This window comes from Camelina sativa, chromosome 17, assembly GCF_000633955.1.
Source record: "Camelina sativa cultivar DH55 chromosome 17, Cs, whole genome shotgun sequence".
Taxonomy (NCBI): Eukaryota; Viridiplantae; Streptophyta; class Magnoliopsida; order Brassicales; family Brassicaceae; genus Camelina; species Camelina sativa.
Window position 1 is genome coordinate 16040420 of NC_025701.1, and position 27074 is coordinate 16067493.

Consider the following 27074-nt stretch of genomic DNA (forward strand, 5'->3'; position numbering starts at 1 on the left):
ATATTTTACTCTAAAATAGAAAAAATGATGGGATTGCTCTATATATAGAGTAACTCTATTCTCACATCTACTTTTTTACACTACCTCTATTTTCAACTCTAAAATAGAGTAATACATTGGAGAAAAACAATGCTCTATTTTAGAGTTACTCTATTTTAGAGAAAAAAATAGAGATATACATTGGAGATGGTCTTAGTCACCTTTTAGCAGTGATCGAAGAGCGAGGTACGCGTAGCGAGTATTTTTATTTTTGACCTCTAGTAAGAGAGAGTCGTTGACCACTATTATTTGGAGTTATATCTGCAGAAATTTATGTTTTTTTAATCATTCTAAAATTTTTTAATCAATGTAAAACAAGTAGGTCAGACACATTAAGTCAAGTTATAAACTTTTTTTTCATTTGTTTATTCAGTCAAGTTATAAGCTTGTAGAGACAACATTAAACAAAACATACCAACAAAGATTTTCTTTGTAACCTCGTAAGAGCATTAGATGATGACAAGAGACAAGACTTGAAGCTAAAATGTTAATTAGGCTGTTTTCTAATTATTAAAATGGGCCCCACACATTCCCTTAATGAAGCGAAACTATTTGACAAACGAAATAAAGAAGTTAAAAGCTGTAGTATTATAAAAAAATTAATGTTATCGTTAACAATGATTAGTGTTAATTAAAAAGGAGAAACCAACACAACAATTTAAGACATGTTCGAGTGTCCGAAAAGACACTGATAACCCTTGTCTACCTTAATTCTAAGCCTTGCGATTAGTGCTAATTAGGGCATAGTACTACTGATGCTTATATTTAAAAAGCTTGAGTTAGATTCTTTTCACCATTTGCGCCGTTTCAAAATAAAAAAGAAGAAGAAAAAAGTAGTCAAATGCAATCTAAATGATGATATTTTTTATTTTCACTTTTGATCAAGTGTCATATTGGATTTACTTTCACACACACACATATATATATATATATATATGCCCAATCTACATATTATATATATAGTAGATCAGACATTTTCTATATTTGGAGAGAAAAACAAAAAATTCGTGAATACGATAAAATAATTATTTATAAATGACATAAAAATCGGGTATTACGGATTTTGCCGCTTTTCATTCCAATTATTTTGAATCTGCTATTTTAATTTCTTCAAATATTTTACATTTGCCACTTTTAATCACTTTAAAATCTATACATTTGTGAATTTTTTTGCTAAAAAACATACTTCATAACAAATACTAAACCCTACAAAAAAATGAAACCAAAAAAACCCAAACATAATGTGTAAAATTGTGTTTAAAAATCTTTAAAAATGGCAAAATCCATAAATGCCACTAAAAAAGTGGCTTTTTCATAATTAACTCCATAAAAATCTCAAATATAAAATATAGACTTTACCAAGTTATATATTTCTCTCTTGTAGGTTATACAAAAAATTATAATTATCAGCATTAAAATTATTATAATTTTAAATAGAATATAAAAGCACTTCACAAGGTAACTATGTATCTGTTATAGTTTCTTTCTTTTATAAAATTAATGAGCCATTTAGAAGAAGAAGAAGAAGAAAAAAAAAATACTATTGTTGAGATGTCACTGTTTTTTTTAATCTGCTGTGATTTTTTAATTTTTATTTTTGTAAAAATAATAATAGAAAAAGAAAGCATGCTAAAACCTGAATTGAGGGTTATATTGGTTAGTTCCTTCTTTTTTGGTATCATATTGGTTAGTTCTTATAATGGCTAGCTATAGGCAAAACAATAAGAAGAAAACGAATTACAAGTTTTTTCTTAGGGTGGTTTTCATCCATTAAATAGACCGTGCCATATAGTTAGAAAGAACCTTAAATTGGAAATTTGGAATCAATATTCAAATAAACTATTAATTATGTCCTCCAAAAAAACACTACACGAAATGGATCCTACTATCCTAGCGTCTTAACTCGCCTCCCTAGAGATTGTTACGGGATATATATATATATATATATATATATATATATATATATATATATATATATATATGTAGTCCTGCTATTTCTGGTTTCTCAATATATATTTTGACCAACCACGTTGTCTCATTCTACAATGAGAGTCAGAAAGTTGTTTTCCTTTTGCTGGTCGCCCTAACTATGAAAGAACCATATATACTGTAAACTATGAGAAGAATCGAATTACTTATAAATTTTGTATGTACTTACAATTTTTGGTATAAATTTACAGTTAAGTGTTTATTCTGTTGCCAAAGATAGTTGTCACATGGACTTGCATGTTTGTATTCCCAAAGTCCTTATTTTTACTTAATTTTCACGCATTAGATTATGGCAAAGGCCAAGTGTATGTTCGGTCGATCATTTCAATAATAGTACATCGTTTAGGGCATCTCCATCCCACTTCTATATTTGCTTTTTAACTCTATTTAGAGTAAAATCTACTCCAACCCATCTCTATTTCTACTTCTATAATAGAGATCTCTATTTTTTCCTCTATATATAGAGGAATTCTATTTTTTCCTCTATAATAGAGTTGAACTTTTTTATTTATAAAATGGTCCTTAAACTTTTAACACTTTTATATTTATGATCAAAATAAATAAATTATATATTTAATGGTCCTTAAACTTTTAACACTTTTATTATTTTATATGATGCAATGTATTTCTTTTAATAAATGTGATATTTAAATAATATTTATGAATGTTAAAAATTTAAATAATATCATAATTTTATGAAAGTTTCACAAATACTAAAATAAATGGGTTAGTTTACAACTTTTATAAGTAAAAGGTATTAATAGTAAAGTAAAAAAAGAATTTCTACAGAATATTCTTTTTTAGAGGAAAAAGTAGAGGTATCCATTAGAGCAAAAATTACCTCTATTATAGAGTTCCTCTATTTTAGATGTAAAAATAGGAAAAACCATTGGAGATGATTTTAGGCAAGGCTCTTGGAAATAAATGCTAATAATAATAGTCAAAGTTATAGAGTACTTAGGTTTTGGAGAGAAGTAAACGTTTTTACTTCTGAATACACAATCTGAACACACACACACACAAAAAAAAAAAAAATTCAAAATTACTCTAAGATACTAGAGAGAGGCTATTTCATTAATAAACCAAATTAATAAACCAAAATTATTAATAACTAATTAACTACAGATACCGTACCGGAAAAGTGAAAATTAGCAATTGTCTATCGTAGACCAAATATTGCCAACGAGAACTATCTACGTTCTATCACAAACCAAATATTTTCTACACGAATTATAGATCTAGTTTACTTTGGTCTACGACAACGAGGGATGATAGATAGTTCTAAGTGACATTATTTACTCTACGGTAGAAGTTGTTGATTTTTGTGTGGACATGATCTAATCTACGCACTGTGAACGGTGAATGGGATCTTGTGGACATCATATATTTTAGAATTTAACTATAAATGCATTATTTTTGTGATTAACAATTTTTAATAACCCTAAAGTACTAAACCAATAATACTCTTTTTTTTTTTTTTTGAAGTATACAATTCATCATTGTTAGAAATAGGAGTAAAATTTTGTTAATATTAATCTAAGTTGGTTTGTAAAGTAATGTGTTAGCCCTAGTATTTCTGGAATTTCTTCTTCTTTACTTTAGGAAATTCATCGATTTGGAAAACTATGAGGTTACTTTTAACTAAATTTAACAAAAACTCTTTGTTATAGAAAAAGTGTATATTATAAGGTGGTATCCAGTCATAATTGATATACTTGAGGAAAATGTGAAATCCAAGAAAGAGTCAAATGCAATGTGCTATGGAAAAAGTTGCATTGAACTAAGGGTGGCCCGGTTTATCATGTCTCATACCTACTACACTTAAATGCATTTTTATTTAGAATTTTATATCTCTCTAAGCAATTTTAAACTAGTAGTACATTCCACTTGATACTATGACAAACTTCAACACTAGTTTTATAACATGTAATCGGAATCCTAGATATGTTGGAACTTGAAAAATACGTAAGAAATTTAGGGATGCACTAAACGGCTGTAAACATCAAATTTTAATGTTAGACTGTAAATGCCTAAAATTATTATCTTCAGAACGGTTATGGATCTAAGAAATTAGTAATGTAACGATGTCAATACATAAATAAAATAAAAACAAATCGGTAAATGATAGGGACGTGCGAAGAAATGAAAGAAGAAAGTGACATAATTTGGTTTCACGATGTATAAATAAACATGAGCATGCACTTTTAAGATCTAGTAGTGCGAATCATATCGATGATGTAGGCCATGAAAGAATAAAAAATAAAGTTATATATATATATATATATATATATATATATATATCTGGTTTCATATCTGTGCAGTCTAATAATCAATCCAAAAATATTTAAAATATATTCTATTTGGTGGGGGATCTAACAAAATTTCATCAAGATATTTTGATAAACTATGACTAAGATATGTATATGATAATAATTTGACAAAGATATTGATAACAGCTCATCACATAAATACGGGTTATCTAAGTCGGATTTTCCTTCTTGTATAAAATTATTTGGTACAATGGATCAGTTATTGATAATTTATAACAAAATGATGAATAATCATACAGCTCATCACAAATATTTATAAAGTTATAAATAATTAATAACTCATATGTTCCAAATATTTTGTATCTATACACTTCACAAAATAATTTCTTTTAGAATATATTAATATTTTGTTCACGTTTAAATATAGTAATTTGGACAATCTTCTTTTTTTTTTTTTTTTTTTTTTTTTTTTTTTTTTTTTTTTTTTTTTNCTTATATTATACTTATGACTTATGAGTTATGATTCTTCGTAATGATAATCTTCTTCACAATTGGTGGATGTATTAGTCTATTATTATGTCAAGGTTTCTTTATAAATACGAATTCTAAACGGCTTTGAACCTGGATAATTTGATTTTTTAAAAAAACCTTTTACCAAAGAAAAAAATCCATTCGAATGCTGATTATATATGCCTTTTACTTTTCGGTACATCTTTTAACACACGTAAAAAGCGAAAGATAACAAAATATTGATATATTAAAAAAGTACTGTATGTGATAAAAAGCTATTACTAGTAATTATTCAGCTCAATTTTTTGCAACATGCTTTCCTAACGGGAGACACTGTTTCATCTTCCTTAATTTTATATTTGTTTTTACAAAAGTATATCCTTTTAAAAAGGATACGAGATGTAGTTTTCAATCTCTGTATGTATGAGTTTGAATTGTCAATGTATCACACTATCCAATTGAAGTGAAACCAAATAGCCTTTAGAAATAATTTTTGTAATCTCGTGTAATTGATTCCTTCACTCAGCTTTGAACAAACCTAGACCCCAAAAACAAGGCCCATCAAAGCCGAGATGAAATACCTTATCGAGAGCCATCAAACGATCTATTTTAGGAGGTCTCAAAGGCCCATGTAAGGTTCACATAAGATTGGAATGTGGGTTCTTGGTGAAGATTTTGTGAGGGGTGTAGATTGGCATGTTCTATCGAATAACAATAAAATGTAAAACAATAGACACATCCATGAGAAAACCATAGATCTATCTAGTTCCTAATTAAGTTCAAGAAGAAGCTAAAACATTATGAATCATCACACTCATTACTCAAAAAGAAAAACCACCAATGAAATCATAGAACAATCTAACATTATATAGAAGGCAAAAGCGAGAGGTCAATTCAATGCCACTATAACTCGTATGCGATGTAACTAAAAGTCTATTACTATACTTTACCACCATATATTTACAGGATTTAATGCGATATTATATACATTTTATACTAAGAGAGTACATATTAACATAGAAGTTAAGGGAGTTAATCTTCTGATAATATTAACGAACTGTGAGGCAATAACCAAAAAAATAAAATTACATATCGTTTAATGAAGAAATTGACTTTTTTTTTTTTTTTGGTCTTCTATAATAAAAACGAGGTGAGTAATTGATTAGCAAATTCTACCGGCGGAGCAACGGAGAGGACCGGCGGAGGAAGTAAGAGAAGGGACGAGAGAGCCGTGGGCCACCGGAAACGCCTCTCCTCCTTTGTACAACGGCTTGACTGCTCCACCAGACGGCACGAAGAAAGCTCCATTCATGAAAACGTCTTTAGACGTACTCCATTTCCATTTTTTAGAATCAGCTCCAGTTGTCATTCTCTTCGTCACCTACAATATATGTATACACAACGTCGTACTCGAACAAATACACAGTTATTAAAGCTACTCAAAGTCAATATCTATATAAACCCAAGTGCAGCATGTAATATGTTATTTAAACGTGAGATTATGTCATCGTTAATTTAAATCTTATTGCATGATAATATTTAAAATGAAGATACCTGTTTACTGCTACGCTTGTCGGGAGCAACGAAGTAGTTGCCTTCACTATAGATAATTGGATCGGCACTTCCTCCGATCGCATACATTTGCCATTTCTCGTATCTATTGTTTGCTACATGCGCGTACCCTCTCCTCACCCTGATCACATATCGATCTATGTCAGCATTTTCTAATCTAATTCAGTTAAATTAAACTATATATATACACTTACGTACCTAGGCATTCTCTCAATGAGACCTGGTCCAAAATAGTTGAATGCAATTGTAACTCTCATGATCTTATCTCCCATAAACTTGTCATCATGTCCGAGTAACATCACCTTCACAAAAACACACCAATTTTTTCATCAAATACTAGCTTAAATATTATTTTTGGTACTGTTTTAGTAAATATTATAAACTCTTACTTTATCATGCTGCGTGAAATAGTTATTAGAGATAGTGACAGCCGTAGACAAAAAAATCACATCGATCAAACCATCTTGGCTCCGAGACAAGAAACAATGATCGATCCAAATATGTGAAGATTGGAAAACGCGGATACCGTCACCATCCAATTTTTCCTTCGGACCTGGTTTACAGTCATGGATACTTATCCCATGTATAATGACATGTTTCACAAGTTTCATCCTTAAGCACGGCCCGTTGCCTATTTCAACTTTTGCCCCTCTCCCGTCTATCGTCTTGTAGCTGTTCACATAGAGCTCGCTTTTTAACACTATCACCATGTCACGTGCGAATGTGATCCATAGCGGTTTTGGTTGGACCGCTCCATATCTTAGCGTTCCAGGTTTAGGTTTTACAGGGTCATCTGATGGGTCTGTAACCACGTAGATCGGACCGTTTTTGCCCCCTAACGCAGCTTTTCCGTACCCTACCGCGCAATTTGCAAGAGCTTGACGGCTAGTCGCCCATTTAGGGTTTCTTCGCCAGCAAGCATCAATTGGATTTAGTGATACCTTCGCGAGGGTGTAACCATTACTATGATTATAAGCAGACTCTACAAGAGGAGAAGCGAAAATTGCAAAGAGAAGTGAAATTGTTATTACGAGAGAATCCATTTTCTTGAAGATGTTGATGCTTGAATTGAACTAGGTGTGTGCAAATATCTATGCATGAGTCACAACATAGATGTGAGCTACAGAGTATACGTATAAGTTATCAATAGACTTATAAGTATATAAGTATTTGCATTACGTGTATGAATTTTATGTATGCGTGTGAAAGATGAGAAGGTGTGACACACATGCAGATAATGCAATCTACAAGAGATTTTTAAAGGAAATGTCATTTTAAAGTTTTTATTTTGCAAAATGTCATTATAATTACATATTTAAATATATTTTTTTATTTTTCAAAATGTCATTATAAGTTTTAAGTTTTTATTTTTCAAAATGACTGTCAAAAAAATTACATATTTACATGTCAAACATTTCCTCAATGTTTTACGTTAGCCTTTCTTCTTGGCTATCTCCTACCAGTTTGCTTGGTACCAACTAGGTTCTTGCTCCATGATTGATCCTTGTTGAACTTTGTACTATTATTGTCTAACAGTGACACATAGAACTGGTAGTCTATATGACATTGAGGAACATAAAGAACTACATGACATAAGATTTGGATTTAGTAAATTAATTTTTAGTTGGATTTTGATCTTCCTAAGAAATCTCCTAGTTATAATAATGTAGTGGCCCATTTAATGTGAAAAGATAAGTTTTTATAGATGGGGAGAATTGTCCGAACTTAATTGTAATGAATTTATATTATCATCATTTGAATTTAAATGTTGATAGAAATACATATTTGAACAATGCTCTTCCTCTAGAGTGGCCGCACTGCTTGTGCTGACCATGTGTTAGTTTGAATTTGGATTCAATATGTAATGTTAGTATTTAGTGATAGCCGAAAGTTTGGGATCTATCTTATCAGTGTAATTAAGAATATATATATATATATATTTTTTCTCAACATTAAGAAAATATTTAAAGATTAGAGAAAGTTAGACCCTGGTTGGTTCATCATATATATGAACATCGCTCCAAAAGTCTAGGTATTGGGCAGGATCCAGTTTTAGAACATAGTTGCAGGCTTATATGTCAAAATACGAACTAAATATTTCATACTTGCACAATTCTCCCATTTTTTTCCTTCTCCTGCTGGAGTCTCGTAAAATAAATTGTTTGGGCCGTGCATATTAACGGCCCATCATATTAGTCAGCTAAACAATGAAAACGATCAGCGATGTTATAATGTGTTGACCAAATGGGGATTATAGGTGTCAATATAAAACTAGATGTATAAGGTTTAATTAGTATTTTGTTTTCTTAGAATAAGTATATGGGTAATCTGGAGATATAATATGGTATAACTTGCTCAGGCATATGCAAGTCAAGTATAAATAACTTATTTTGGCCGGAGGTACACGCACCATTTAATTAGTTTTCTTTTTGTCATATTGTCACCGAAATGCTATATTACATGTGATTGATTCGTTGCATAGCGACAACACCAGAAATATGGTAAATTATAGTAACCTGATATTCAGTTTTGGAATAATAATAATAATGATACTTTGTTCTGTGTGATTGAATATTGCCTTTGATTGCAAGTCATGCAAAATAATTCAAACTGTATTTTTTTTTTTACTAGTAGGAGTCACGTCTCCCATACAATGATTATTGAATAAATTTAGTTTGAAAATCCTTATGTTTTGATTTGTTTTGTATAGTCCACATATCACACAATTATACCATGGTGTTGCGCAATTAAAAATTGGTCGTTGTGTTCTAACAAATAGCCTATATGATAAAAAAAAAAAAAAAAAAGTAAAATAATCAGTAGGTCGGTTTCCAGACATTTTAAATCCTTACGATTCTAAGTCGTAGTCTCGTAGAAGTCAATATTCTTACAACTAATTACTATTGCAATCTTTTCCCAAGCAAATTACAAGTCTATGGGCAAAAATGTACACATATATATTCGATCGTGAAAGCAACGAAGCTTACAAAATGAAATCTACCAAATTTGATTCTCACGAATCTCTTCATATTTTGATTTTGATCTAAGTTCGAAGATTAGTCTAGATATTTTTTTAATAGTACATAAGAATTCTAGATATTTTCAGTCTTGACATAATAATTATATATAAATTTTTGCTAATACAACTTGATTAAAATATGCATTCGAGTCATCTAATTGATATTTGAAATATCATTTAATCATTGTTCATAGCATACCCCTCGTAATAAGTAGAAGAAACTTGATGAGGTGGTGGGTCTTGGTTTATGTACATGTCGACGTGAAAAGAGAAGAAAAAATAATAAATATCAGCAAAAGGAGTTTGGACCCGATCAATAGCCACCTAACCAAATCTGTGAACCGCGTTACTTTCAAATAATAACAAATAGTACTATTAAACTGAAATTATTTGTAGATAAGTCTTTAGGGTCTTCGACTACATATATAATAAAGATAAGGTTCGGGGGACATTTTCAAGTTTTTTTTTCGTTGTCGGCAATGAATTTTACGTCGACGTGGCAACAACTGGACCACAACGGCTATTTTTCATTGGGCCCTTTTTGTCTTGTGAGTAACACAAACTTTATCAAATTCGCATAAATTTATCTATAGATATAGTAATTTTTATTCTCCCATCCATATTAATGGCCTGTCTTAGTGAAACCCACTGTTTTTGTCCAGTGAATTTGTTATCTATTTAATTCAGTTAGATGCCAAAAGAATAACATCTCTTTTAGATCTATCTAGTGTGGATTTTACCCAATCGACATAAAAAGGAAGGACCGGTGGTAGTGATACTACTAGCTACTGCTCATGGATAATAACACAAACAAAACAAAACTATCATTTTCATTGTACACACAAATGAAAAAAAAAAAAAAATGAAAAAAAAACGTCCCATGGTTTAAAATCATAACCAATTTAAAGACGATTCCCCTCTCGACACATAGACATAGTTATTGATTAATTTGAACTAGATCATTGTCAATCAGATAGTCACAACTTAACTCTTATAGTAGTATCTTATAAGTATGTCGTGGACGTCGTCTTTCGACTTTTATCTGTTACTTGAAAACTTTCAGAAACTGCATCAATTGTTCTTTGTTTTTTTATAATAGTCGCTCTCTCTCGTATTTATTGTGCACACGTACAAGACATGTATTTCTTACGTAGATTACACACACACACACACACATAAGGTGTTATATGTTTAGGCTAAAAGGCACACACATTATGTGTGATTGGTGATGTTTTAGAGTAAAAAATAAGACCAGAGAGGAATCTAAATTGGAGAAAATTAAATTTAATGGGTTAGTTATTCCACAACTGTAGGACAAATAATCGAGAAATTAAATGTTTTCGTTATTTGTCTGTCTTCTAGTCACACACTCAACCCCGGCTCAACTCATATCTAAATAATATATTTGATATATTTGTGTATGATTTTCTTAAATAAAAGATACTAGGAGATATCCCGTGCTTAAAGCACGGGTTAATATTTTTAAAATAATTTATAATACAATAATAAAGTTATTGTTATAATTTTTAAAATAATTATTTTGTTTGAGATAATATTTATTTTTAAATTTTCTGTAAATCTATTAGTTCTTTTTGAATACTAATTATTTAAGAATATTATAGAATTTCATTTTTGACGTATATTACAGTTTTATATTGTTTGTTTTGTTGTATTTGCATTGTTATTTTGTGAAATATGAAGTAGTAATTTTAATATTATAATTGTGAGCAAATAAAAATTATTAATTTATCATCTATATAAATTTAGTTTTACCAACCCGCCAATGTGAAAATTCAAACACACTTTTTTTCATAGATTGAGTAATATATTTTTCGTTTTTAAAAATTCAAAGCACAACATATGCAGAAAAAAGATACTGCATTTTATTAATCATAAGTATTATATAAAAATTCTAAACAATTTGTAAATAAAAGAAAATAAAGATAATAGGAGAATTATAATTTGAAATCTTAACAAAATCTATGAAATTTAGTTATTAAAGATAATTATATTGTCTACTTGGATATAAAATCTTAGTTTTTGAAATTCTGATTAGTTTATATTTTTTTAAAAAATATTTAGTAATTTTCGTCCATAATTTATTAGAGAGATAATTTTTATTTTCTAGATTTTTTTCTATTTGATATGTCAGCGTTTTTTATTTTAATCAATTATATTTAATTAATTAATTAATTGATTAACTAACTTAATTAATTTTTTCTAATGACAATTGAATGTAATTTTTTACATATTTTAAGGTTAGTTTCATATTTGTACTTCCCAATTAATATAGTAGGATATAAAATGTAAGTATAACTAGTAAAATAAAGAGAAAAAACCTTTATTTCAATTTGATTTCTACAAAAATATATGTTTCGATTATTTCCAAATAATATACAATATGTTTTTAAAACAATAATTTAAATTTAAAAATTGCTACAATAACTATAGAGGACGTGTGTGAATCTGTTAAGATTAGAATTATCTTTTTAGGATAATTGTTTAGACAATGTGTCTAGTTTTTATCTCTTGTGCAGACTTATCTCTTGTTGAGACTCTATTATATAAATATTCGTTTAAGGTCATTAACAAACACAAGTCAGTTTGATAACTAACTCTACATAGTATCAGACCAACGATTTCGTAGATTTTTAAAAAATTTCATAATTTTCTTGTTTATTACGTGTCAATTAAAAGATATCAGGAGTAGAAAATGGTTCTTCTGCAATAAACTCTTTGGTTGCAGTGCAGCAACCAGACAAGATGGTGGTATTGTTGTATCTATTGTCAAGTTCAGACAACCCAGGTGATATGATTTTGTCGGTCATGTTGAATGGTGATAATTATATAGAATGGTCAACAGAGATGGTGAACTCGCTTCAAACCAAACGTAAAACCGGTTTCATCAATGGTTAGATCTACAAATCATCTCCACGTGATCCAAATTTTGAGAATTGGACAGCCGTGAACTCAATGATTGTTGGATGGATCCGTTTTTCAATTGAACCAAAAATGAATCCATGGTGACTTTTATCTCCGATGCTCATCAATTATGGAGGGATCTAAAAGAACGCTTCTCTGTGGGCAACAAAGTCTGTATTCATCACCTCATGACTCAGCTTGCAGCATGTCGTCAACAGGTTCTTAAATATTATGGTCGCTTAAGTAAACTTTGGGAAGAATACCAAATTTACAAACCAATCAAATTATGTACATGTGGGTTGTGTACTTATGGTGTTACTCTCGAACCACATAAGGAAAAGGAGGAAGAAAAGGTTCATCAGTTTGTGTTAGGTCTTGATGAGTCCCGCTTTGGAGGTATCTGCACTAACATTATCTCCATGGATCCCTTGCCGTCTATTGGAGAAGTTTACTTGCGCATTACTAGGGAAGAATAGAGGCTGGCGGCTTCTCGTCTTCATGAGCGGCAACGTGACTCAGTTGGGTTCTTAACTCGCCGTGATAATTCTGACCAGCCAGTCTCCTCTAGTTTTAGAGAGGTCTCTTCCGACGCTGCTTTGTACCTTGGTAGGACAGACACGACCCATCTAGGCAGACCCAATACATCCATCCCAAAAACACCAAGTTTTAAGACATGTACACAATGTGGCCGAACTGGACATGAGCGACGTGATTGTTGGGAAGTTGTAGGCTTTTCGGACTGGTGGATGGAACATAGTGGTAGAGGTGTTGGACGCGGTGTAGGACGAGGAAGAGGACAAGTAACAGCAGCTCACACTAAGAGTTCTAATTCCTGGGTTTTGCAGAATTAACACTAGAACAATTGAGGCTCCTTCAACAAATGGCAAACAGTCGAGTGCCAAGAGTACCGACAAGTTGTCCAGTAAGAAAAATCTTGGCAATATCATACTTGACATAGGAGCCTCACATCATATGACTGGGAATCTCTCCCTTTTACACAGTGTTAAAAATTATGCCACCATCTTTTGTTGGTTTCGCCGATGGAAGTAACACCTTTACTTTAAGCATGGGTATGTTTCCATTAAGCAACATAGTCTCGTTGACTGATGTGTTATACGTTCATGCCTTGAATTGCACGTTAATCTCTGTTTCAAAGATTTTAAAACAAACAAAGTGTGTTGCTTTGTTTACAGAAACGTTGTGTGTTTTGCATGACTGTTTTTCGAAAACTTTGATTGGAAGAGGTAAGAGCGTGATGGGCGTACTACTTTACGGATGTGGTTTCGGAAAATATACATAGCATGAATGTTAGTTTCAAAACTGAGTTGTGGCATCAGCGATTAGGACACCCGTCTTTTTCTGTTCTTTTGGCTTTATCTATGTTTTCCAGTTCCTCAAAATCTGCTAGCTCAAGTCCGTATGACGTATGTTTTCGAGCTAAGCATGCTAGATCTGTTTTTCCAGACAGTTTGAATAAAGCAATCGAGTGTTTTTCTTAGATTCATTGTGACGTATGGGATCCTTATCGGGTTCCTTATTCATGTGGTGCTATTTAGTTTTTGACTATTGTTGACGATTATCCTAGGGCTGTTTGGATATACCTTCTTTTTGCAAAGTCTGAAGTTTGCAGCGTATTGATAAATTTTATTATTTATGCGGAAAGACAGTCAAGGTTGTTAGAAGTGCTAATAGAACAAAGTTTATGTGCCTTGCCTCATATTTTTATCAACTAGGCATTCTTCACCAAATTTCGTGTGTCGGAATCCGCAGCAAAATGGTAGAGTTTAAAGAAAACATTGGCATATTCTAAATGTCGCAAGAGCATTACTGTTTCAAGCAAGTTTGCCTATTAAGTTTTGGGGAGAGGTTGTTCTTACAGCTGCATATCTAATCAATCGCACACCATCTTCTATTCATAATGGCTTTCTCCTTATGAATTGCTTCATGGGCATAAGCCATCGCATGGATCGTTACGTTTATTTGGGTCTATGTGCTATGCTCATCTTGTCACTAAAGATAAAGATAAATTTGGTGAACGAAGTTGTCTCTGTGTGTTTGGTCGTTATCAGTTTGGAACAAAGAGATGGAAAGTTTTTGACATAGACCAGAATGAATTTCTAGTCTCTCGTGAGGTTGTTTTCAGAGAGGATGTCTTCCCTTATGCTTCTGATAATTTAAGCTCCACTCCTGTTTCACCTGTTCAGGTTATTAATGATATGGATTGGCTAATTTATCTGGTTTTTGTTGGACAGGGGGAGTTAAGCAAATCCTATTGTTGACACACCTGTTGCGATCCTTGCTATTGTTTCTCCTGCTCTTGCATCTCAGCTGTCGATTGTGCCTTCTTTGGTGGAGGAACCAGCAATTTGCTCTCTTTTTGAGGAACCACCTGTTATTCAATCTTTATCGCCTACAGTTTTATCCCAACCTATGGTTTTGCCTCCACAACCTGCAATGTTGCAGTCCAAAATTGATAAAACGCAGTTCGTACCGCTTCGTTGTAGTGAAAGGAAACACCATGAATCGGGTTATCTTCAAGTCTACATCACTCACAATGCTGTTTTTTCTGCCCAAACCCATCATGGTTTGCTCCCTTCCCAGTCAGAGTCCTCTACTAAGGTCCAAGGTACATGTTTATACCCCTTACAAGACTATATTTCTGATGATTATTTTCACTAGCCCATTGTGCTTATTTGGCTGCGATCACGACATCTAGCCCTGGGCATTCGGGTACTCGGGTCGGGTGGGGTAGGAACCGATCGGGTTCGGGTTTTTCGGGTAGAGGAGTTTAGGACCCATTAGGGTAAACAGAAAATATCGGTTCGGGTTTGGTTCGGGTCTTACCGAATTCGGGTCGGTTTGGATCTAAAATTTCAGAACCTACAAATACCCGAAAAAATCGGATATCATTCGGGTTCTGGTATTTTGTACCCGATTACCCGAAATTTAACCCAAAAACCTGAATTTTACCTGATTACTCGGAAATTTTAATGTTAAATATTAAAATAAAAATTTTAAAATTATTTTTTTAAAAAGATTGGTTAATTTTTAAAAAATTATAGCTAAACATTTCAATATAATTTTGGTTATTTTGAGTATTTTCATTATTTTGCTCTAGGAAAAAATAATATTTTTGAATTTTAAATTGTAACTTTGAATAACTATGTTATAAAATATATATATATATATATATATATATATGTATAACTAATATTCTCTATATATGATTTTATTTCGGGTATGTCGGGTACCCATTCGGTTTTCGGTTCGGTTCCGGATTCGGTTCCAGTTCTTCGGGTTTAGGAGATTAGGACCTAATAGGGTATTCTACCGGTTCCGGGTTCGGGTTCGGGTTCGGGTCTATATTTTCGGGTCGGTTCCGGTTCGGGTTTTCGGATCCAGTTTTTTTGCCCAGGCCTAACGACATCAGTGGAACCAAAACATTTTATAGAAGTTATTCAAATGATAGTTTTAATGATGCTATGGTCAAAGAAGTGGATGCTCTTGAGATTAAGAGGACATGGAATTTGGTTGATCCTCATAAGAATAAATTTATACTTGGAAGTTAGTGGGTTTATAAACTGAAATACAATGCGGATAGTTCTATTTAATGGTGCAAGGCTCGTCTTGTTGTTCTTGGTTGTTAAGATGAGGTGCAAACTTTGCTTCGTCTTGTTGCTGCTAATCAGTGGGAATTTTATCAAATGGATGTCAATAATGCTTTTCTTCAAGGTGACTTAGAAGAAGAAGTCTATATGAAGTTGCCTCGTGGTTTTCATCACTCTCACCATGTCAAAGTTTGTCGTCTTAGGAAGTCTCTGTATGGGCTCAACAAGCTACTCAGTATTGGTTTAAGAAGCTGTCTGATGCTTAGCTTTGTTTTGGATTTGTACAATCCTATGAAGATTATTCCTATTCTCTTAATCCAAAGCCGATATTGAGCTATGTGTTTTGTCTACGTTGATGACCTTCTCATTTGCGGAAACAACAGTTACATGCTACAAAGGTTTAAAGACTATTTGTCGTGTTGCTTCTCTATGAAAGACTTGGGAAAGTTGAAATATTTCCTTGGTATTGAGGTTAGTCGTGGTCCTGAGGGCATTTTTCTCTCCCAACGCAAGTATACAATGGAAATTGTCTCTGATTGTGGCAATCTTGGTGCTAAGCCTGCTGCAACGCCTTTTCAACAAAGTCATCCCCTAGTCACCAACGACGGTCCTGTTCTTGATGATCCCAAACCATATCGCCGGCTGGTTGGTCGGTTAATCTATCTTACTAATACTCAGCCTTAGTTAAGCTACTTTGTTCATGTTTTGTCACATTTTATGAAAGCCCCCCCCCCCCCCCNNNCATTGGGATGTTGCTGTTCGTGTGGTATGTTATGTAAAGGGCTATCTCTGTCAGGGTATCTTGCTTAAGGCTGATCCAGATCTTACTCTCACGATTTACTGTGATTCATATTGGTAGTCGTGTCCACTCACAAAAAGACGTTCATTGAGTGCTTATGTTGTTTTTCTTGGGGATTCTCCTATTGCCTGGAAAACAAAGAAACAGAACACCGTCTCTCACTCTTTCGCTGAAGCAGAGTATCACACTATGGCCGCTGGTCTTCGTGAGATCAAATGGATATGTATGTTGTTGACGTGATTGGGTATCAAATAGTCTAGGCCGGCTTGATGCTTTTGCGATAGTAAGACTGCTATTCACATTGCCACCAACCTGGTTTTCCACGAGCGCACCAAGCATGTTGAGGCCGACTGTCACTCTGTCTATGATGCTGTTCGTGACAGTCTCATTGTTACACAACATGTTCCAACGTCGGAACAACTTGCAGATGTTTTGACCAAGACTCTTGGTTAGATTCAGTTTGAATAACTAATGTCCAAGTTGTGCATTAATGATTTTCACGCTTGAACGTGAGGGAGTATATGAGGATGTGTGTGAATCTGCTAAGATTATGATTAAATTTCTTTATGATAAGTGTTTAGATAATGTGATCTTATCTTTTGTTGAGACTCTATTATATAAATACTCGTTTGAGGTTATTAATAAATACAAGTCAGTTTGATAACCAATTTTACAATAACCTTTATATATAACAAAATAAATGTTTTTCTTTACTAAATCTAATTTAAAACTATTTAAGAGATTTGTAAAACATGTCATAGTTAACTTAGGAGTAAGATACCTATAGTAAGTAATTTTACAAGTTAAAAAGTTTTGTAAAAAGCAGGAAACACTTAGAAAAATAGAAAATAGAAAGGAATAGAAACTTCAGAAGCACAAAAAGAGGAAAATTTATCATTGGAAAACAAAAGAATATAAAAAGAAAAGGAACAAATTGGGTAAAAGAGAGAGGGTGCCCCTGAAGTAGGGTTGAAACGAGCTCCTTTGGTGTCTCTTTCGTCAACACCTGTCGGCCTTCTCACTTAAACACGCTCTTCACTCTCTTCTCACACCTCTCCCTCTCCCCACCATTTAATCTCTTAATCTAATCACAAGTTTGATTCCTCCATAAACAACAACACAAACCCAATTCCACAAGATTAAACAAATACTAGAAAAAATATCTTCTTTCTTTTTTCTTTTTTCTTTTTGGTGAAATAAATAATACATCAAGAGAAAGAACAAAAGAAGAAAAAAAGCCTGTCTTCTCTCACCTGTAAGGCTGTTAATTACCAGAAGAAGCAAGAACAACAACATTACACACTTCCTCTCTTTCTCTTAAAAACGGTTACTTTCCTTCTTTTGTTCTTTTAAAAACTGCTACTTTGAGAGGATTTAGAGAGAAAACAGAGAGAGCCTTCATCTGGCAAAACCCAGATGGAATTCGGATCTTTCCTTGTGTCCTTAGGGACATCTGCGGCTATCTTCGTCGTTCTCATGCTTCTCTTCACTTGGCTTTCTCGAAAACCCGGTAATGTTACGATTTACTACCCGAATCGGATCATTAAAGGGTTGGAACCATGGGAAGGTACTTCCTTGACTCGTAACCCTTTGGCTTGGATGCGTGAAGCTTTCACTTCTTCTGAACAAGATATTGTTGACGTTTCCGGTGTCGATACTGCCGTCCACTTTGTCTTCTTGAGCACTGGTTCGATCTCTCTCTCTCTCTCTCTCTGTGGGCAACTTTAGTTTGTTCTTAGAGTGGTTACTATTTAAGGATCTTGTGCAATTCTGCTTATTTTTATTGGTTTTGATTTGGGTTTGATATTTAACCTAAGAAAGTTTCAATCTCTGGGGACAATTTGGGGGAAAAAAGTTTCAAAATGATGTTTTTGTTGATGTCTCTGACGATCTGTTTTGCTATGCTATGTTATGTTTGGATCTCTACTTGTAGATGTTGATATTGTTCAGTTAATGTTTACAAGAACATGACAAAGTGTTTCTGATGTCTTGAAATTGGCTTTTTTTTTGTTTGTTTGACGCAGTTCTTGGGATATTTGCTTGTTCCGGTCTTTTTCTCTTACCGACTCTACTCCCTATAGCCGCAACAGACAACAATTTAAAGACCCGTTCAAAGAACGCCACAGATACCACAAGCAAAGGAACTTTTAGCCAAATTGATAATCTATCAATGGCTAACATCACAGTAAGTTCAACAAACACAATCAAAGACTCCATTTCAGATATTGCGGTTTTGATCTTCTAAAGCAAAAATGTGTATCCTTTCAACTGAACAGAAAAAAAGTCCGAGGCTTTGGGCGTTCCTAGGAGCTGTGTACTGGATATCTTTCGTCACATATTTCTTTTTGTGGAAAGCTTATAAACATGTCTCTACATTGAGAGCTCAAGCTCTCATGTCTACTGATGTCAAACCCGAGCAGTTCGCTATTCTTGTTAGGGATATGCCTCATCCGCCTGACGGACAGACTCAGAAAGAGTTCATTGATTCTTATTTCAGAGAAATATACCCTCAGACATTCTACAGATCGCTTGTCGTAACAGAAAACAGCAAGGTATCTATCTACTTGTTCTGCACTAAAACTTTTATTCATCATATTGTTTAAAAACAGTATTAATCTTTGCTCTTTGTTGATATATAGGTTAATAAGATATGGAAAGATTTGGAAGGTTACAAGAAGAAGCTTGCGCGTGCAGAAGCGATAAATGAAGCCACTAATAACCGACCCACGAATAAAACCGGCATGTGTGGGTTAGTTGGTAAACAAGTAGACAGCATTGAGTATTACACCGAGCTAATCAACGAGTCTGTAGCCAAACTAGAAACAGAGCAGAAAGCTGTTCTTGCTGAGAAGCAGCAAACTGCAGCAATTGTTTTCTTCAACAATAGGATTACTGCTGCATCAGCCGCTCAGTCTTTGCACTGCCAGATGGTTGATAAATGGACGGTGATGGAAGCTCCCGAGCCTCGCCAGCTCATATGGAAGAATCTCAATATCAAGCTCTTCGGTAGAATAATCAGACAATACTTCATCTACTTCTTTGTTGCAGTAACCATTCTGTTTTACATGATCCCAATTGCGTTCGTCTCTGCTATCACCACTCTTAAGAATCTTCAGAAGATTATTCCATTCATAAAGCCAATTGTGGAGTTAACCTCCGTAAGAACTGTTTTGGAGTCTTTCCTTCCTCAGATTGCTCTCCTCGTTTTCTTGGCGATGTTGCCTAAGCTTCTCTTGTTTCTCTCCAAAGCTGAGGGGATTCCTTCGCAGAGCCATGCTATTAGGGCTGCTTCGGGGAAGTACTTTTACTTCTCGGTCTTTAATGTCTTCATTGGAGTTACCCTTGCAGGGACTTTGTTTAACACAGTGAAGGATATTGCGAAAAATCCTAAACTCGACATGGTTATTAACCTTTTGGCTACTAGCCTCCCTAAGAGTGCGACTTTCTTCTTGACCTATGTTGCTCTCAAGTGAGTTTTTTTTTTGCTCCTCTTAACTTAAACAGCATATACATTGTTCGTTTGTTTTTCTAAATCTTATGTTGTTTTCAGGTTCTTTATTGGTTATGGCCTTGAGCTGTCTCGGATCATACCTTTGATAATCTTCCATTTGAAGAAGAAGTTCATGTGCAAAACCGAAGCAGAGGTGAAAGAAGCTTGGTACCCGGGAGACTTGAGCTATGCCACTAGGGTTCCAGGAGACTTGCTCATCCTCACAATCACGTTCTGTTATTCCGTAATCGCTCCTCTTATCCTCGTATTCGGCGTCACCTACTTCGGTTTAGGCTGGCTCGTCCTTAGGAATCAGGTCAGACTCTCTCCTTTATTTCTACACCCATAAAAACTTAGGTTTACAAATGTGATCTTAAACGATTTCATTTTGGGGGTATGTATGACAGGCGTTGAAAGTGTACGTCCCATCATATGAGAGCTATGGAAGAATGTGGCCGCATATTCACCAGCGCATACTAGCAGCTTTGTTTCTATTCCAAGTAGTCATGTTTGGTTACTTAGGAGCCAAGACATTCTTCTACACGGCCCTTGTGATCCCTCTCATCATCACCTCTCTCATCTTCGGTTACGTGTGCCGCCAGAAGTTTTACGGAGGGTTCGAGCACACAGCTCTCGAGGTGGCTTGCCGTGAGCTGAAGCAGAGTCCAGACCTTGAGGAGATTTTCAGAGCATACATTCCTCATAGCTTGAGCACTCACAAACCAGACGAACACGAGTTCAAAGGCGCAATGTCTCGTTATCAAGACTTCAATGCAATATCAGCCGCTTAAGAAATTTGAAGCCAATCCCAATTATCTCATAGATTTGATTTATTGGCTTTTTTTAGAATCTCTTTATTGTTGTGTGTGTGAAATTTTAGGGTTTGCTTAGGATTCTTCTTTGTATGTGTTCTTGGGTTGTTGTAACTTGTAACTTTGTAAGCTACTTTTAAACATCAACTTGATTTGTCATCATTATTATTCTTCTACTGCTATTTCTTTTTATTAAAAAAATGGAATCTGGTTGGTTCATCACATCAGTATAAGACGGTTGGTTCATCACATCAGTATAAGACGGACAATTCTTAAAGTTATTTAGCATTTCTTTTTCGGGAAATATACAAAATAGGCGCCCACTTCTTCAAACGTATTTTTAGATTGAGATATGTGATATTCATATCATTGTTGAAATCTTTTGAAAAGAAATTAAACTTTTGAATTCAAGACAGTTAAAGTAAAGATCACTCCCAGGTCTCCCATGGTTGAATCCATGAACTATTGTTGTTGTTGTTAGATTGTTTGTTGGTTTAGAAACTTTAACAAATCTGTAACTAGGTTGCCCACGCAAAATTGCGTAGGCTAGGTGTTTAATAGAAAATAATTCTTAATTACCTTAAAAGAATTTTAAATTAGTTTATCATTTTTTAAAAAATCTAAATTTTTTGTTCTTATCTTTATTGAAACTGTTAAATTTTCTCAATGCATAATAAATTTATTAAGTAGTTATTTTTATCATGTTTGTAATATTGATATATTGTTATCAAATAAAATATTGGTTTAGTTGTCATTGACTTGCTTCATAATTTTACTTGATTTAATTTTATTATTTTAGTTCAGCCTAAAGTTTTTTTTAGTTCATCCTAATTTTTATTTGTGGTTGAGTAAATATAATATATATGAAATGAGTTAAACATTTTTATTTGTGGTTGAATAAATAGTAAAATGAAAAGTAAACATCTATGAAGGTGGAAGAGTACCCAAAACAACAACACACTATTTAAAAAAAAAAACATAATAATCATTTTAAGGTGGAAGAGTATGAAGCATTATATTGTTTCCATTAATAGCTTAAAAAAATAACCATATTAAAATGACATAAGCTGCATATGATTAGTTTAAAATAAATAAAGATATATCTTATGATTTATATATATATATAACATTATGATTTGATAACCTTTTCACACTGTATATTTAAAACAAACAAAGAGACATATAAATAATATATATCTATTGGTAGTAGACATCTATATCATCCCAGAGAGACAATTCATAAATAATTAAATAAAGCTCACTAAATCAAACTCACAAATCTTCTCTTTCGATTCCTTAGATAAAAGTTTTATACAGCTTGATCGATCACACACTCAAAAAATATTATATGACAATATGGCACATTATTATAGTATGTGTGCAAAATTAGAACATCTGATATATGCTAATTGCCTACATTAAAATGATATATATATATATATCATACATCACTAAAAATAATATTTTCATAGTCATTTATTTTGAACAACAATGACAACACAAAATAGAAAAATACAGTATAAGACAATATGTTACATGTCGGTAAAAATTATAAAACCTACTTTCCAAACTTATAAAATAACATAACCAAAAGAAAAAAAAAATTATAATGGCCTCTCACATAAAAGTTCAAACTTAGAGATATTAAACATTCAAAAGTCTATAAAAAAAATATCAAAACTTCAAAAAAAAAAATGACACCATATGATGATGTTAATAAGATAGGAAGAATATGTTTGCATTACTAACAAAACGGAAAATATATATATTTGGAAAGAATAAACTTTAGATGATTTAAAAAATGAAATACGTTAAGACATTAGTAAAATTGAATACAAAAAATTATGTGAGATTTGAGATATGAAGATTAATGAGATGCGTGTGCTATTTATAGGAAAAATTGTAGTTAAAAAGCATATTATAAATTCATTATTTAATTGGGTAGTTAATGCATTGATATTTATATCAATTTATCAATTTATATTTATAAGGTGAAGGTGATTCATATCTCATTGTCATAGGAGTTACATAAACTATATGAGAGTTACAAAAATGCAATAAATACATATATATATATATATTTTTTGTATATTATATCTCTAAATGTACTTAATCAATTATTGCATTACTATGCAATACTATGTAAGTTACAAAAATGTGTCAACATAAACAAAAATAAATAAATTTCAACTAAATGAAATTTAATGCCTTATCACATGGATATTGTTATTAATATGAGAGTTACTAAATATGTTAGAATATGAAAGTGAAAAATGGCCAATGTTTACAAAAGTACATTTATCTGAATAAATAACTGAAATTTATCTTTTTAAATATAAATTTATAGTTACTAAAAATAAATCTATGACAGGAAATTCAAGCTAATCAAATTCTAAATAATATATATATATATATATATTTAGTTCTCTCTTTATTGTTAAACATTTATTCAGTTCTTATTTTTTGTTAGTATATAATTACTAATAATAATAATAATGTTAGATTTTTAATTCTTTATATTTATATATGCTTTAGTTTATATTAAATTTTAATAAAATTGAAAATACTGTAACAATCATATCATGTAAACTATTTCAGTTAAAGTGAAGAAATACAAAAGCAAATTATTACTGGATAATATGTTATATAGAAAAAATAAAGAAAAATTGAACATCTTATAATGTATATCTTCTAATTATTTGATCATCAAATCTGCAGAAGACAATAAATTTGCTTACTTTCATATACACGGAGTTAAGGTGGCCCAATAACCACTTATTACAAACATAACCCATAGTGCATTAATCTTGTTTAGTATGGGGAAAAAAGAAAGAAAAAGTTAGAAGGTGTCAAATATACATGTGCCACATGTCAATTTCTTAGAAGTGGAAGCTCTAATCTGTCACACTGACACGTTCTGTTGCAAATTGTACTTAATATGTAGCTTCAAACATATATATACATTAGTGTCACAATTTGATCTATGTTGAACGAGTAGAAATGTTCTAATCAAACCTCACAAAGACAAACGATTCAAGAATTAAACGAATGAATGGAATGGAAACTGATTTATTTCTCATAAGCTATAAATTGGTTTCGATCCTGTCGATAACGGAGAGGGAATATCTTCTGGCGCACGGACTGGCTTCACCCACCGGCCGGTTTGTTTGTTGAGGATCAGACCCTTATGTGCCACTTGGTACCAACACTCAGGTATTCTTAGATGATCCAACAACATATCTGTGCTCTTGTTCACTGAAGCAACGTCTCTCCTCGCGTTAACCCTAAACCCTGATTTCTTGCTGTGGAAGCCATCCAAAACATGGAGATAAACCTCGAGATTATGAGACCTCGCTAAGTCCGAATCGCGTTTTACATAAGGCGAGCTGAATACATCGAGCTTAAGCTGCGTTCCGACGTGCCTGTAGACCCAATTAAGCCTTGAAGTTATCGGATTAATTTTGTTTAGTACCTTGTTGAACACGATACCAGGAAGCTTAGGGACAATGTCTTGCTTGTTCACCACACGTAACACCTTGACACCTAAACTGTTTAGCCTTTCCTTGAATGCCAAGTTACCTACTCTTGGCGCACCAAACGAGAACACAGAAACGTTACCAGATAAACCTGGAACATCTCTAGCCGCCTCATAAGCATTCATAAGCGCCAGCGCGCCTCCAAGGCTATGACCGGTCACGGTTAAGCTCACTACTTCGCCTCTATCTTTGAAAAAATTCACTAGCCGCTTCACTTCTTCCATCGTCTGCTCCGATGCGCTCTCTTTATTGTACCGTGTGAGTTCGCTTTTCGAGTTATAGATACTAAAAAACCCACTTTGGACCTTGACCACGTTCTTGCCATGTTCTTCCTTGCAATCGAACGGCTCTTTACTTGTTCTAAGATCCATGAACCATTCCGTGGGAGTCACAGTTCCACGCCACGCCACAACAATATCCCTCCGACCGATCCTCAACGACTCTCTGTCTCCACTCACAGCTACAAACCCCATCCAGTTCGAATCTTTGCTCCATGTCTCTCCCATAGATGAGCTTAAGAACCACTGAGGAACATCGACATGAGACATCGCGTAGATGAATTTGGTTACCTTGTAACCATGTTTGGTTAAACCAAGCTCTTCAAAGAGTTTGTTCCTGTTGAATCTAGAGCTTCCACAGAACTCGGATAAAGGATCGAAATCGAGGGAATCGTAGACGGATTCCACAAATTCTCCATATTTTGTTACTTCTCTCCTAAGCCATGGATGCAGAGGATTGAGAAGATTCTCCCAATTGTTGCTACCGTGAAGCTCACGCCACATTTTGGATATGTTCTCCCTTGGAGACGCAGCCGGAGTCATCAAATCTCCGCGGTCTAAGAAATCCGCGGCTGAGTATTTAGGAAGCTGAAGTAAAAACGCTAGCGATTTGGTCGAGTCGTTGGAGATTTTGCAGATCCTCCGGGCCACTTGAGACAAATCTTGTTCTTCCTTTCGTGATTTAATGTGCAAGAGGTGTTTCTTGGTAACCAAGAAACCTGGGAGATGTGACTTGACCCGGGTCTTGATAGACTTCCATGCCAACTTCAATCTCCAGACCCGTTTTATTCTTCTTCTTCTTAGCTTTCTCAATGGAGTTTTGACCAATGCGTTCTCCATTTCTGAGTTTGTATTTCAGGCTGGTTATGACTTATGATGAAGATGATGATAAAGTTGTGATGTGTTCGATGTGCTTGAGAAATGATCTCTATGTGCTATATAAACGAAGAAACTTATAAACTCACACGCGCATATATGTTACTTCTAGGAAGATACTCAAATGCGTAGACGAAGAATAAATGATTGACCCGGTTTAGTTGTATATATGTATGTGGGTAAGTTAAGCGAAGAGGTTGGTCGATCGCTAATAGAATCAGATCCCCGGTTCAGGTAAACTAACCAGATCCAAAAGCTGTAGATCAAAATAATTTTCTAAATTTCCTCTCTTATAAAGGTTTAATATAAGTCAAAACACATCTCATTTTCTCAAAAATGATTTTAGTTGGTCAAAGTAATAATAATACGCCATGTCCATGATGTTAGTTTTCTACAATTTATTCTTTGGCAGCTGAAGGACTTAATAAACAACTACGGCTGCTAGATGTAAATATAATTATGGAGTTGGTTAAAGATTATGTGTTAGGACAAATCAACTCTTAGAAGAGTCTACTGTGTCGGCTTTTGTGTTAGGTTATAGAAATTCAACTTTCCTCCTAATAAACGGGTCCACTTAATTATGATTTAGAATTATTGCTGCTGGCTTGCTACTGGATAAGAACGTTACATAAAATCTAATAAATATCCAACAAAAAAAATGTTATTGGCTTACTTTGTTCAAAAAAATAAAATAAAAATGTTACTGGCTGACTAGAGGAGAATAAAGAAACAAACATATCTCATTGTAATATTGTATAAATAAATGCATGTAATTTGACGTGCATTTCCGACCTACTGGTTTAACCTAGTTGATCAATTTAAAATTCGATGAGAAATTAATCTCTGTAAAAAGGACTATGCTATATTATATTGTGGATAAGTTGATCAATTTAAAACTAGCATAATCATGTTTTCGAAAGATGATTAATCATGATTATGCTTGTTTATACTATCTAAAAATAATATTGTGGATAAGTTGATGATTGTGTATGAAAATCTTGTGGTGGACTTCAAGTGGCTTATTAAGGTTGATGATTGTTGTAGATAAGAATTTCTAACTTAATATTAATGTTAAAAGGAATGGATTTGACCAAAACAAAATATTTCAGGTACGATGATTGGTTTGAAAAAACTTAATTCACAAACAATAGGGTAATGAATTGACCAACTCGAAAGTGTTCTTCAAGGCAAGTTCGTCCGCACATCAACGATAAGACATCCTTCCTATTCTCAGTCTTACCCTTCTTCTCTTGAAACAATCACAAAAGTACCACTAAATCCTACAGTAGACACTAGCCTTTCCCATGACTCATGTGTTGTTGAGAACTATAATACAATATTATGATTCGATTGT

At 33.2% G+C, this 27074-nt stretch overlaps 3 protein-coding genes across 3 annotated transcripts; 1 reads left to right on the plus strand and 2 right to left on the minus strand.

Annotated features, from left to right (window-relative positions):
- On the minus strand, positions 5732–7427 carry LOC104757379 (probable pectate lyase 4). Its single transcript, XM_010480119.1, has 4 exons — positions 6770–7427; positions 6579–6682; positions 6363–6501; positions 5732–6189 (listed from the first exon to the last, which is right to left on the minus strand). Exons 1-4 carry the CDS (start codon positions 7421–7423, stop codon positions 5971–5973), a joined length of 1116 nt encoding a protein of 371 aa, XP_010478421.1. The 5' UTR covers positions 7424–7427; the 3' UTR covers positions 5732–5970.
- LOC104757380 (CSC1-like protein ERD4) lies at positions 17777–21203 on the plus strand. Its single transcript, XM_010480120.2, has 6 exons — positions 17777–18415; positions 18753–18913; positions 19005–19280; positions 19368–20197; positions 20279–20534; positions 20626–21203. Exons 1-6 carry the CDS (start codon positions 18145–18147, stop codon positions 21007–21009), a joined length of 2178 nt encoding a protein of 725 aa, XP_010478422.1. The 5' UTR covers positions 17777–18144; the 3' UTR covers positions 21010–21203.
- On the minus strand, positions 23856–25950 carry LOC104757381 (phospholipase A1-Igamma1, chloroplastic-like). The gene has a single exon (XM_010480121.2). It carries the CDS (start codon positions 25682–25684, stop codon positions 24107–24109), a length of 1578 nt encoding a protein of 525 aa, XP_010478423.1. The 5' UTR covers positions 25685–25950; the 3' UTR covers positions 23856–24106.